General features: G+C 33.3%; 1 protein-coding gene and 1 pseudogene across 5 annotated transcripts in view; both read left to right on the top strand.

The window, feature by feature from the left end:
• Nucleotides 1-13,904, top strand: part of ATL1 (atlastin GTPase 1) — a 42,878-nt gene extending 28,974 nt beyond the window's left edge. For 3 of the 5 annotated variants that reach the window (XM_016145792.2, XM_016145791.2, XM_016145793.2), the window contains 8 exons: nt 377-469; nt 1,551-1,689; nt 6,185-6,312; nt 7,404-7,460; nt 8,347-8,418; nt 9,672-10,103; nt 11,290-11,304; nt 13,213-13,904. In XM_016145792.2, coding sequence (XP_016001278.1) covers nt 377-469; nt 1,551-1,689; nt 6,185-6,312; nt 7,404-7,460; nt 8,347-8,418; nt 9,672-10,103; nt 11,290-11,304; nt 13,213-13,323 — 1,047 coding nt within the window. In that variant the 3' untranslated portion in view covers nt 13,324-13,904. The remainder of the gene's footprint in view (nt 1-376; nt 470-1,550; nt 1,690-6,184; nt 6,313-7,403; nt 7,461-8,346; nt 8,419-9,671; nt 10,104-11,289; nt 11,305-13,212) is intronic. The other 2 variants (XM_036218180.1, XM_016145794.2) reach the window with 1 other exon arrangement.
• On the top strand, nt 5,701-5,819 carry LOC118601386 (annotated as a pseudogene).
• Nucleotides 13,905-14,111: the final 207 nt, after the last annotated feature.

The raw sequence follows: 14,111 nt of genomic DNA on the forward strand, positions 1-14,111 counted from the left end.
AGGCACCCCACCGAGTGATGAGAGACAGTGATGCTCTTAAACTGGCTGAATGGCACTATGTAACTATAGTCAGTTTTTGGGTATCTTTCTATTTTCACTTAATGGAAATAGGAGGATGATCTAATAGGGGAGAGACTACTTGGAAACTTTCAAAGTTTTTATGTTTGCTTTTAATTCCATGATGTAAAAAATATTCAAATGACAATAATATTTTTAAATTAATTTCAATTAAAAAACAGGGAGGTGGGGATCATTTTATAAATTATATAAATAACCAATGTACTGTATACTTGAAACTAATAATAAAATAAAATTAAAAAAAAAAAACAAAGACAACTTAGAGTTTCCTTATCAATCCTTTCTTCTTATTTCTTAGAGTCTGATATTTCTTGTTCGAGACTGGAGTTTCCCATATGAATTTTCATATGGATCTGATGGTGGTTCCAAATTCTTGGAAAAACGCCTCAAGGTTTGTTAGATATTTAGGAACATGAAATTTCACAAGTACTAATCGAAATTCATTTTTGTTGAATGCTTTGCTGAATAGATACTCAGTATTCACAGTCTCATTTGACCCTCATAGTATCTATATGAACAAACTAAGATTTTAATAAAATAGTTTTAGAATTATAATTTTCAAATATTATCAATTATTATGATACAGTTAAGAGTTCTTTTGTAGCTATCTATAAAACAATAATTTATTCCCCAAAACAAACTTAATTTGAAGAATTCAATTAGTTAAAGACCAACAAAACAATATCTGGATTCATGTTTTAATAAAGGTGTAAAAGTTAATTTAACTGAAATACCTAATTTTGAAAGCCTCAAAGCCAATCTTAGAACATTTTTCTACTACACAGAAAGTGAAATTAGAAGACTTTCCATTTTCTATGTCATGACAGTTCAATATTGAATGAATTGTTTACATTATCAAATAACTACTGAGAAATCTGGGGGAAAAAAGTGAAAAGAAGTTCCTTTATAGTCGGGATCTCTTAACTTCCTTTAAGGTTTATCGTTACTTCTAGGGTAGTTTGTACTATTAACTGTCAAATAGATGTGGGAAAAAAAGAGGGCAATTAAGCTTATAGATAAAAGGCAACTATTTAGGTGCCTTTCTAGAATTTAAATGTATACCTACTAGGTAACAAGAAGCTGTCTTGAGTTATCTACTGAAAAGAAGGTAGAAATACCTTATGATCTGTTCATATCTCCTGTGAGTACTTTGAATTAAAATTGGAATTTTTAGGAACTAGCTACAGTAAAACCCGACTAATTTGTATTAAACAATGGAAAGGTATAACTGAGTTAGCATAAGAATAGATATTTGTTCATTGTAATAATAATGCCATATGTATGCTATAGTGAGATAGGGCTGTGTGGCAGATTCACCCAAGACTTTATTCTTTCTTTAGTATAAGCCCTGTCATGTCTATTTTACTGTTGTGGAACCAGACTGACATAGCAAATATAAATTCCCACAGAATTCTTTGCAGTTAAATTTATGTTGAAAGAAGTTTAAACTTCAGAACGATTTACTACTGCAGGTCTCAGGGAACCAGCATGAAGAACTACAGAATGTTCGAAAACACATCCATTCCTGTTTCACCAAAATTTCCTGTTTTCTGCTACCTCATCCTGGCTTAAAAGTAGCTACCAACCCAAACTTTGATGGAAAACTGAAAGGTTTGTCTGTCTTTTAGTGAACACATTTACATCACTTTTGTCTGATTATTAAAATGTCATTTTATCCGCTGGGCTTATGACTTCTGTTTTAGTTCATCGACTGATGTGGGGCTGATGCATAGAAATTGTCAGGAAAATTGGGAATCCTGGGCTGATGGTAGAGTGCTTCCTTGGTGAACCGTGGGATTCTACAGTTGCTGAGTATGTACAAATCCTGCATTCACCCAGGAGGCAGTAACCCTCGCTCACAGAGGTCCCTACTCATCTGTACGCATTGAGAAAAGCTCCTTAACATCTTCCTGTTTAATTTTTCTTATTTAAATTAAGGGGAAAATAGATACCTGTGTAATTGGGATGTCGTATTAAGTTACAGACTTAGAGATTGAAATATTGCATAGTGCTAAATTCTAGCTCTTTAATACTGCTACAAAAGAATTTAATTACAAATTATTAAAAGCCTCACTAAAAATGAAATTCTCTTCTGGACAAGGAGTAGTTTTTTAAAAAACCAAAGCATTAGAGTGTTTGTTTTTCAATAGCATATATACTAAGAGTATGTAATTCTCTCTTAAACAGAGGCATGTCTAATGATTTAAGATTCCAAAGAACTCAACTTTAAAAAAAAAAAAAAAAAAAGAACAAGAAGAAGAAGAAGAGGGTGGAGGGTAGGGGTCTGGGGAAACAGAAGTTAATCTCTTCTAGTGGATAATCACCAAGTCTTTAGATATTTGCTTTGTAGTTATACAAGGTAGTATAAAGACATTTCTGACTTTTTTTTTTACTTGTTTGCCTAGTATTGAGTACATCACTGAGTTCAAACATTTGGTTAATTTACTGTAGCCTTTCTGCATTGTGCCAGGGGTGATGAGACATAAGCTTTTCAGCACAATTTTTCTCAAAGGTCTTTAAAGTTACTTTTTAAAAAAAGGACAACATAACTTGTATCCAGTTTTATGGAATTGGTTTGAAAAGCAAAGCTATGTTTTCCTCTGTATCCACACATTTATTCTCAGATACCTTATATTTAACTATGGCAGTTAGTATCATAGATTGAATTTCAAATTTCTCAATCATCAGCATTGTTTTTTATACATTTTTAGATTATCTTACTCTTATACAATAGACAAATAAAAGTAGGCTATTAATACATGGATTCCAGGATCCTATCACTTACAAATTCCAACCCACTGGTGAGCACACAGACCTCTTAATACTGTGTAGTTACCTAATGGCTTCAATGTGTTTTGAGTAAATTACATAAAAAGAAGGTTCCCACAAGGCCTCTCTTTCTTCTTTGGAGCTGGGAGAGCCATAAAGAAGCAAAGGAGGGGCAGGTTTTCAACAACAGCCCTTTATTAGGACAAAAAAGTAGTCTGGTGTCTATGGCCATGCCACTCTGAACAAGCCCATTCCTGTCTGATCTTGTCTGCTAAGCAGGGTCAGACCTGGATGGGGGACCACCTAGGAAGACTAGGTGCTGTAGGCATTAAAAAAAATAAATAAAAAATAAGTACTCTTGCTTCTTCCATTCCTGTAGTATACAGCTATAGTTATTAAGTTAACTGATACCTTTTGGAATGAAAGATCTCAGAAAGAGAGTGTAAGACAAATCATGCAGATAGAGAAGTCCACTTTTTAACAGATTTGTTCCCCATCAGATTTTACTTACATCTAAACATATTTTGACGTACACAGTTGGTTTACAGTTACCCATAAGTTTGAAGTTTACCAGAGTGGCTAACCTGAGAGAAAGAGCGATGAAAGGCAGCTTCAATTTCCCATCAAAAGTTCCATTTTGATGAGGCTTTGTAGGACTGTTGCAGAATCCCTCCGTGTGTGGAAATATTCTGCATTGTCTCAGTTTCTCCTTGGGCAGTTTTGATATTTTGTTGTCTACACTGTTTTTCCATCCCATCCTGAATCTTATACTTTGGTGTGATTTCTGTCTAGGATGTCTTGCCTACTGGCCATGCTGTTCTCCAGAGGGCTGGCATCTGAGTGCTTGCCTCTGGGGAAGAAATGTCTCTAAATAAAAAATGGTGCAAAAATTGTTTTTTGATAATAGTTTCTCATACACTTTTTACATACTTATAGAAATAGCTTTCAAGTTCTTATCAATAGTAGTGATCATTATAATTACTATTTTTTCATGACCCCTCACATTATTGAACTTATCTTACTATTTCCAGTGTTATTTAAAACTTACAATACTATGATCATATTTAATGGGGCTTAATTTAATAGCTTTCCACATAGGAAATCAAAAGAATCAGAAGTATTGAATCACATCCATTCATGCTACATTCAACTAGTTCTTACCAAGTGCCTACTGAATACCTCCCCTAGCATAGCAAGTCCAATCTCTTAATTTACAATGAGTTACCTTTTGCATGAGGTTGCTCAGTGTGATAGTGCCCCAAGTAGAATGACCAAGTAACCACACCATAAATTCTGGAGCTACGTCCTTACCAGTTCCAATTAAGACTTGAAAAAGCATAACTAAGTATCATCGCGAGGTGACTATTTTTAAAAAGCTGTTGCTAGTGACTTATGAGAGTCAAGGAATCCCAAGAGAGCATCTTCCTTGATTAATTTGTAGAGCAGCGCTAACTAGTACATCTGCCCTGCAGCATTATTTTAAAGTATGTATCATGTTCTTAATTTTATTGACAGATAACCACTTTGGCCTAGCCCTTGAATTCCTAGGAGGATTTTACTCTTGTGGCAGGAAATGATGAAAACAAGACATTATCCTGAATGATCAACCACCCACACATATTAATCGAACACTTGTAGTGAGCCAGAACTGATTAGTACACTTCGACAAATAGATCTGAATGGTCTACAGATGTTCTCGGTCATGTATTTACTGTGTTCAACTAATAATGTTAGCAAGAGCTCACCATTGGTGTATGTTATGAATATATTATTCACATTTTCTGAATCTAAAAGTGGAATGCCTGGCATTGGTCTCTGAAAAGAAAGTTAGACCATGGCTAATGCCATCTTCGGGACACATTTTTAACCAAATATGCAGGTTACTTTAATAATTACCACAATTACTGACACATTAGATATTTAAGTGTATCTTATTCCATTCCAATTTTATACTTCTATAATTCTATTTCCATCTCCCATACAGGTAGATATAAACATAGGGCACCAAAATTTCAAAGCTGTACAAAACATGAAGTAAAATATGTCATGCTAAGGCATGTCATAAAAGTAGCAAGCAAGAGAAGAGAAACATGAATTCTTACGTAAACTAGTATTTCAGTGTATATTGAGACTGTAAAAACAAACAGGAAAAGTACAAACACAATCATAAGGTCTTCATGTTTATCCTTAAGACCTCAGAAATCACCAATCCCAAACCATGAAATCTCAAGTGACTCTGCTGAAATTCAGATTTTTAAAAATTATAGGCAGTTACTGCATTTACTTAACTATCAAGTCTTTGGACATATCTTACTTTTTACATGTATTATGTGTATTTTTTTGTTTGTTTTGAAATAATGATTTAAAGAATTATCAATGTGTACAAAAGACTTCCCTGATGATATATTTTCTGTGTTACTTTGATAAATCTGTAACATAGGTTATGTGTAATCACTTGTGACAAACATAATGGGTAAATAATTCAGACTTCCTCTGATATGCTCACTGTTAGGCCTCCATGCCTTTTCTTGCCAAGCTATTTTGTGTTGCTGAGTTTCACCACTAGGGGTAGCATCATCATCATCATCACTATCTTTTTGAACTCGTGTTCTTGTTACCATGGCTATACCGAGTTCTATATACTTTTCACAAAGTGAGCACACCAACACAGAACAATTTGGGGATACATTTTCTGAATACATCTTTTCAGCCAGTAAATATCTGGCTTTTTCCCAATTTATGAGCCTATGTATATGAAACCACAAACAAGACTTACATCAGAATATGTGAAATGGTTATGTGAATGGGGTGTAAATTATTTGTCTAATATTTAATATCAAGAAAGCTGGTTTAGTCTACGGCCATGCTACCCTGAACAAGCCTGATCCCCTCTGATCTTGGAAGTTAAGCAGAGTCGGGCCTGGTTAGTACTTGGATGGGAGACCACCTAGGAAGACGAGGAGCTGTAGGCGTAAAAAAAACTTAAACAAACAAACAAACAAATAAATAATGAGGGATCGTAAGCTGACAAGGTCAATCTTTGCAATCTGTGAGGTCAACCAAGGGTTGCTGTGCCTAAAACAAAAAAAAAGCTGTTTTATATATAGAAGATAACTGTGTAATTAAAGTGGAGATTAGAAAGACTAGCAGTAGAAGTTTGGGCAATGAGAATCATTCACCCTGGGAAAAGTGGGTTTCAGGAGTTTAGATGATGGGAAAGTGAATAATGGCTTTATCACGGAGGAAGAAATGGAGAAAATCAAAGGATGTTTTATTGTACAGCATGGAAGAGTGGATAGAATTTTTAAAATAATGATGAATTTGCTTTCACTTGTAGAAATAGATGATGAATTCATCAAAAACTTGAAAATACTCATTCCTTGGCTACTTAGTCCTGAGAGCCTAGATATTAAAGAGATCAATGGGAACAAAATCACCTGCCGAGGTCTGGTGGAGTACTTCAAGGTATCACTCTCATTTCTAGTGCATTTGTGAGTACTTAGATTTGACATGTTTTGGAAGGCAGTTACTATTTGAAACTACTGCAAAAATTATAGACTCCATAATATGGGGGCAAAGGTATGAGGACTCCATAAAAATAAAAAAATTATTAGATTCCCAAGAGAAACTAACTTTCTGAAATTGTTAGGAAAAATCCTCGAGGTAACTTTACTCTTCCCTTTTCTTGAGGGAAATATATTTTGATGTATCTAAAAGTTGAGTCTATTTTTTGGAGGGGGTGGGTGTTTCCCAGGGTCCATACCACATAATCCTCAGTCATGACCTATACTGAATATTTCCAAAGGGCTATACATTGCCTTCCTATTGCAGAAAATACTTCCACATTTTCTGTCTTCTACACCAAGAGCCAATTTGCAGTGGAATTACTTTAAATTTGCATTTACCTGTTTTCCTCAGGTAGCACTGAATAAAACATTTTTCTTTTTTTAAAACCAATCCACATATATGTAGTGGAGGATTTCAGTTATCAATCTAATTTGTGTATTGATGCTCCAAGGACTAAAATATCAATTTTTAAAATATTCAAAATGCAGCCACATACCTGCCGTGTGATTACTTACCTTCATTCATCACTCTCAGCAATAAATGACATGTTATTTATCTAAAATTTCTTACTGTGCATAACACTGTGGAGAAGCTTACAATTTAGTAGGAGATTCGGGCCCCTTACACAAATCTGTTCCATAAAGCTTATGAAAACAGCAGGTACAAATTCCTGTGGGTAACTGAAAAAGAAAGGAAGTTAGTTACTCCCAGCAGAGGGATCTGAGAAAGTTTTAAAGGAGGTAGAAGTGAGATAGCGTTTAAGAAGAGTAGTATTGGCAAGTGGAAATGTGTGAAAAGGGCATTTCAGGAAAAGGGAACAAGAACTAAGGAGGAATTAAAGTATGAGAAAAAGTAGATAGTTTCTGAAACTGCCAAGACCTTATATTTTTGAACTGTCAAGACCTTAGATCTTAAAATAGTTTAACATAATTAGAGAAATAGTGAATGGAATTACTTGAACATGAGTCTTTTTCTTTTTTTCTTTTTAGGCTTACATAAAGATCTATCAAGGTGAAGAATTACCACATCCCAAATCCATGTTACAGGTATTTATTAATCAGGAGGCATGACACTTTAAAACATACTTATTAAAACTAAGCTTTCCTTAGCTTTATGCTATGCTAAGCAAAAGATCTGCTCCAATCTGGCTGTCTGAAGTTAGCCATATAAAAGTAGTGGACAGAATGACTTATTAGATTATTTGTCTAGTAACTGCCCATTGGGTGTTCAGCTAAACACTTTCACATACACATATACCAGCCTCACTTGTGCCGAGATACAAACACTTGTATTATTGTTTAAAAAACAGACTCATACTATGATTTAGATTCACACATGTAACAAGTAGAAAAGCAAGCCCAGGTTTTAAACAAATGGTCTCTCCACATGAACACTTAAAAAGGAGAAACTAGCTTTTTCTTCAATTATTCAAACATTTTTTTAAGTTCTTTAATACTCCCTTCTTGTTATCAGTGATACATTGTTCTATCAGTAGCAGTCCCTAAACTTGACAGTCTATCTCTTTCCCTCCCTCCCTCCCTCTCTGTATGTGTATACACACACACACACATATATCTATAGATATAGATATAAATAGATATATAAAATTTCCCATGTGTTTGAATTTATAGATTCCCTCCCCCTACATTTGATAAGAGGCTTAAAAATATTTTTAAGAGGAAAAATCTTCCAAATGAAAATTCATTTTAGAACTATGGTTTATTGAGTAAATTTCTATGTATCATGCATTTTGAAATTTTAGTTTCGCTAAGTTTTAAAAATGCAGTGAAAATATTTCAACATTTTCAAATTATTTGATGACTGTGAGTTCTCGCACATTTCTTATACATGATGCTCAAAAATGAGAAATGCCTGTGGAACTTTAATAAACATGAATTCCATTTTACATCATATTTTGTACTTTGTCCAAAGGCCACAGCAGAAGCTAACAACTTAGCGGCCGTGGCAACTGCCAAGGATACATACAACAAAAAAATGGAAGAGGTAAGAAATAATATTTTAAATGACGTTTTAAATAAAATCAGTATTTCTTCCATGAACTCATTCTTTTTTAATTCCAAGTTATATAGTATACATATGCAAAGGGTGGCTTTGACTTCTTTCTCAGCCTGTGTATATCACATTTATATTTATTGTCTTCTTAAAATATTTTAAAAACAAAGAACACTATGTATGCACAACTTTAAATATTTTAAATGTTATCTCTATAATAGACACATTTTTCATTTGCTTTGTTTTTGCCAGATCTTCCCACAAATTTAAAATCTATTGGCTAAAATAACATATGCTGCCTCTCCACTATATCTCCCTACATTCCACAATTCCAATATTTCTATCTGAAATTTAAAAACATTAGGGAAAACAAATTAAATCTCAAAGGCCAATATTTCTACATACCATATTTCCTCTTAAATTTCTTAATTAGGATGCATCTCATAATTATTATATATATCTACTAATGTGTGATAGGGCCTTTTTTTTCCCCTGAAAATGTTATAAAATCAAAGTTACATTCAAAATTGATGGACCATTAGAATCAAGGGAAATATAGTATACGAAATGATGTTTCTGACATAACTAAAGGGTAGTTAGAATAAGAGTATCCTTTATGTACTTAAATAACTGAAGTGAATGGTATAAGTAACTGAGAATTCCCTTGTAACTTTTGAAAAAAAAAAAAAATGAAAATGTGGTCCAGGAACATTTAGTTTCCATTTAGTCTTTTGAAGAAAATACTGAATGGGCTCCATTGAAACAAAAATCAGTGAAACTGCCAAAGAAAATGTTTTTAACAATTTTATTTTAGAGCTTTATAGCATTGCTTATTATTTTAAACTTTATTGGTCAAATTTACTTCAGTGCAGTTAGAAAAAATTTCATAGATGGACTAGCTTTCTTGAATTTGGATTCATTCTGTGAATGCACTCAGTTTGCAGTTCACTTTGTGTCATGCCTTTTCTCCTTGAGGAACTTGAATTGTTGGGATATTCTTTCCCATGTCAAAAAGAAAATAAAAATTAAGAATGACTTTAAATAAGTCAACCATAAAGTACCAGTCCCATTTATAGTCATGCCTGATAAATATGAACTATGCAAAGATGCAGGTTGATAAAAGATAGATGCAGGTTCCTTCTGATTATCAATGTATGCTAACAAATTTAGCTAAGTGAAAAATTTTGATACAGTTCCTAATTTTCCTTTGCACCGCATAAATAATACTTCTCCATCTGATACAGATTTGTGGTGGTGACAAACCATTTCTGGCCCCTAATGACCTTCAGACCAAACATCTGGAGCTTAAGGAAGAATCTGTGAAGCTATTCCGAGGGGTGAAGAAGATGGGTGGGGAGGAATTTAGCCGGCGTTACCTGCAGCAGTTGGAGAGTGAAATAGATGAACTTTACATCCAGTATATCAAGCACAATGATAGCAAAAATATCTTCCATGCAGCTCGTACTCCAGCCACACTGTTTGTGGTCATCTTTATCACATATGTGATTGCTGGTGTGACAGGATTCATTGGTTTGGACATCATAGCTAGCCTATGTAATATGATAATGGGACTGACCCTTATCACCCTGTGCACCTGGGCATATATCCGGTACTCCGGAGAATATCGAGAGCTGGGAGCTGTAATAGACCAGGTGGCTGCAGCCTTGTGGGACCAGGTAGGAACACTTTTAATTCTCTCCAACTAAATTCAGCACACATTTGAATGCCATCTATGTACCAGACACTATGTAGATGTTAGAAATATACAAATGAACATATTTGGGGCCCAGTTTTCAAGAATTTCAGAATCTGTCAAGATGGCCAGATACAACTAACTGTAAAACAGTATATGAAGTCCTGCACAACTCTTTTCCAGTTAATATTTCAATATTTTTCAAAACACATGGATTAGGCAGTGTTTTTACTTTTTCTTATCCTAAAAGTTAAAGCCATTAAGTGTAAGAAACAAGTTTATTTAGCTGATCGTAACTTGATTATATATTAACCTTACTTCATACTTATAATCTATCATCTGACTAGCATTGGTTTGGGGTAGCACATACAAACTGGTATCATAAGTCGTATCATTGTCTCTTTTAGTATAAACTCCTAAAAGCAGTATCTGATTGCTTCAGATTATCTCTATTTGAACTAGACATTTACACCAGGCCATGAGTCCAGGTCAGTCTCTAGATCAGCTGCACATAGGTCAGCTGTACTTTATGGTCCAATTAACCATAACCTAGGGAGTCAGGGTCACCATTGTCCATTGTTCAAATAATTGATTATGGACAGGAGAGACACCTAGACCAATAACTACCTATGTCATTCTGGAAGTGTCTTCAGTTACCTTATGAAAATTTAGGGGAATTTAGTGAAGCTAAAGTTGAGATTCTTCACAAAATTTTGGAGTTAAGACTTTAGAACATTATGGTCTGAGGTAGCAAATAGTAGCTACAATTCTCTTTAAAACAATTGTAATGGTTAATCGATTTACCATGTACCTTTGAAAATCTAGTTGTGATAAACTAATGGTAGCGCCATAGGAAATGAATTAAAAACTGGATCCTTTGAGCCACTGTCTCAAATAGCTCCTCAACCTCAAAAGATTTGAGGGCTGCTTGAAGTAAATTCCAAAGTTCTCCTAGAATATGATGTTGAAACCTATAAGGGATATATAGGTGGGCTCTTCAAAAGGTTCATATAAAATATGTAATCTAAACAGAAAAAAAAAATCTATAGGACTATTTGTTCTTAAATGCTCACAAATTAATATTGTAAACAAAGCTGAATATTATAATGCTATTACTGAAGCAGGATATATACGTTTCTTTTCTCCCTTTTAAATTGCCTTTGCCACAGGGAAGTACAAATGAGGTAAGTTAAATTTTTTAAATTAAGAATTCTATTTATAAACGTTATTTTTATAAACATATTTTATAAACATTATATTTATAAACATTAACATTATATTCTTATTTTATAAGCAGACCAGCCATTAAAGGTTGTATAAATGTAGATTAGAAACTCTTTAGTGACCCCTGTGCCTGTGCTCTCCTAGCATTTACAATTTTGTGAATTTTTAAAATGATTTTAAAATATTTTATTCCAGACATCATGTAATTTGATCTGAATATGAAACACGAGAACTGAATATCATGAATATTTTATCTATGGTTTGCTAAATGTGTAGAAAATTTCAAAATTCTTAAGCTCTAACATGCATTTTTCTCTACTGAAGAGTGAAACAAGTAGTTATAAATCTTGTGAAAACATAACTACTGGAGAGTATTTATTGACACTAAAACCTTTAAATGTTGTTTTTAACTTGGCCTTTTGAGTAACAGTTACCTGTACACTTTAAACAGGATCCAGTCAGCATGCAGTGTAACCTTCTGGGCATGCTTCAGACATGCCCTGTAAATGGGCATTTCTCCTACCATTCTATCACTTTCCACATGTGCAGATCTCTGTATCTGAGGAAATAATCTGAGCTTCCAGGAAGGAATCACTTGTTACATAAGAAAAATTATCTCTGGAGATAATTTAGGCCATTGTCCTCAGGAAGCAAAACTGATCTTGAAGAACCTAATTTTTTCCTCATGTCTGCTGTTACATGTAACTGGATTATGCCCTCTAATCAAAAATACTACGATACATTTAATATTTACAAGTTAATAAGGAATTACTTTATGTAAAATTCAGTAAAACAAATTCACTAAAGTAAAAACAAATTTTAACTTTGTAAATCAAACATTAGAAAATATCGAAGAGTTTGAAAGAACAGTGTTAAACTGAATGTTAGAATCAGAATATAAATAGAACTAAGATAATACCATGTTACACCACTATGCATTCATAGAAACGATGGTACCAAACTTAAGAAAATCAAAATAGCCATATGTACTCAAAAAGATGAAAATTACTGGAATTTCCTGAGAATCAATTACTAAAGAATATCCAGCTTTTAAAAATATTCGGACTTTTTACAGACTCCAGAATTACCTAAGTTGGTCTTAACCAAGTGTTCATTTTGTGAACGTCAGAGAAGGGAATGAATCTTAGACAATAGCTAAGGGAGGAAAAAAGAACGTAAAAATATTTATGAACACTAATATAAACCAGTATGTAAAAATTTCTATGATTCAGACACTTAAACAGGCACAAAGAACAAGAGAGTTTTAATAAGGAAAGGCTTTTTGAGGTAATGTTTCTGAATAAGGTTTTGCAAGATATGAACTAATTAATGGAAATAAGGTAAGAGAACATTTAAGTGAGGGATCCCCAGTGTGGCAGGGGGAAGGGACAACATATGTGCTCATTTGCATGACCATATCAGGAAATAATGGAGAATAAAAGTGGTCGCATTCTGAAAAACCTATAAAGACCTGGTAACGAGTAGTCTAACTATATATAATAAAGTAGCTACTGGCAGTCAAAAGTTACGAGCTTCTATAATTCCTTTAAAACTGGTAATATTCATAATATGTGTTCTCAACACAGCCCTGGAGCTCTGCTCCAAGAAGTGTGAAAGGTAAAAGGAAACAGTCTGAGAATAAAATATCTACTACAAAGATCAATCCACAAAAGTAGTCACACTGGAAAGTTGAAAATACTTTTGAGTTCTAAGATGTTAGTTCTTCATTCATATGCTATATAATGCTAGATACCAAACTTAGCATACTAAATTTTATATCATACTATAAACTAATTATACTAAAAGGAAAAATTTTACACAGCTGTGTTTAATAAAATGTTTCATAATCTGGATTCTTGCATTTCTAGGCTTTATACAAGCTTTACAGTGCAGCAGCAACCCACAGACATCTGTATCATCAAGCTTTTCCTGCACCAAAGTCAGAATCTACTGAACAATCAGAAAAGAAGAAAATTTAATCCAGATTTTAAAAAATACAGGTGCATGACCGTCAGTTAAATATTGTTTTATGTCTCCATGCAAACATTCCAAGTGCTTCCACCAGAACAGAGTAAAATACCAAACACCTCTGAAGACTGCAAAAGGGTTTAGTTCTTTTACTTCAGTGTTTAAGATGTATTATGTATGCATGGTTATATCATTTTGTTAACATGTACAGTTTCCTGACTTTGTCTTCAAAGATGCTGTTATAATTTAAAGTATTTGTCTATTTATGATGACAGTACATGTGTTCTGCTTGAATTTACTAAATTCTACTACTGGGTTATAATTAAACCATGTAGTAATATTACCCCATGTTGGATATGCTCATTTAATTTCTACAGAAGAATTTTAAAATTTCATAGTTGCTTGTTAAAGTATAGCATCATAACTCAACAGGCTTGATTCAATCTATATCATCTCACATATACACCATGAGCTCTTATTTTTAAAGATAATTGAGTTTTTCAGTTGCTTTATCAAAAACTATATATTGCTTCTTTTATATTATGATTTAATATAGAATATAAACTTCAATCAAAAATGCACAAAAAAATCACTTTGTATATGTATTTGAGTTTCATTGCATTGTATATTTTTTCCATTTGGTACACAAAGAAATGTATCATTCATAGGTTTATTCTTTTAACATGTGAACTATTAAAAGTTTACTCTGGTTCCTATGATTAAAGACAAATGCTTACTAAATTTGGAACTGTTTGGGAGATATTGATATAGAAATGATAAAAGTTATTTTTTTTAACTC

Source organism: Rousettus aegyptiacus, unplaced genomic scaffold (assembly GCF_014176215.1).
Source record: "Rousettus aegyptiacus isolate mRouAeg1 unplaced genomic scaffold, mRouAeg1.p scaffold_m13_p_3, whole genome shotgun sequence".
Classification (NCBI taxonomy): Eukaryota; Metazoa; Chordata; class Mammalia; order Chiroptera; family Pteropodidae; genus Rousettus; species Rousettus aegyptiacus.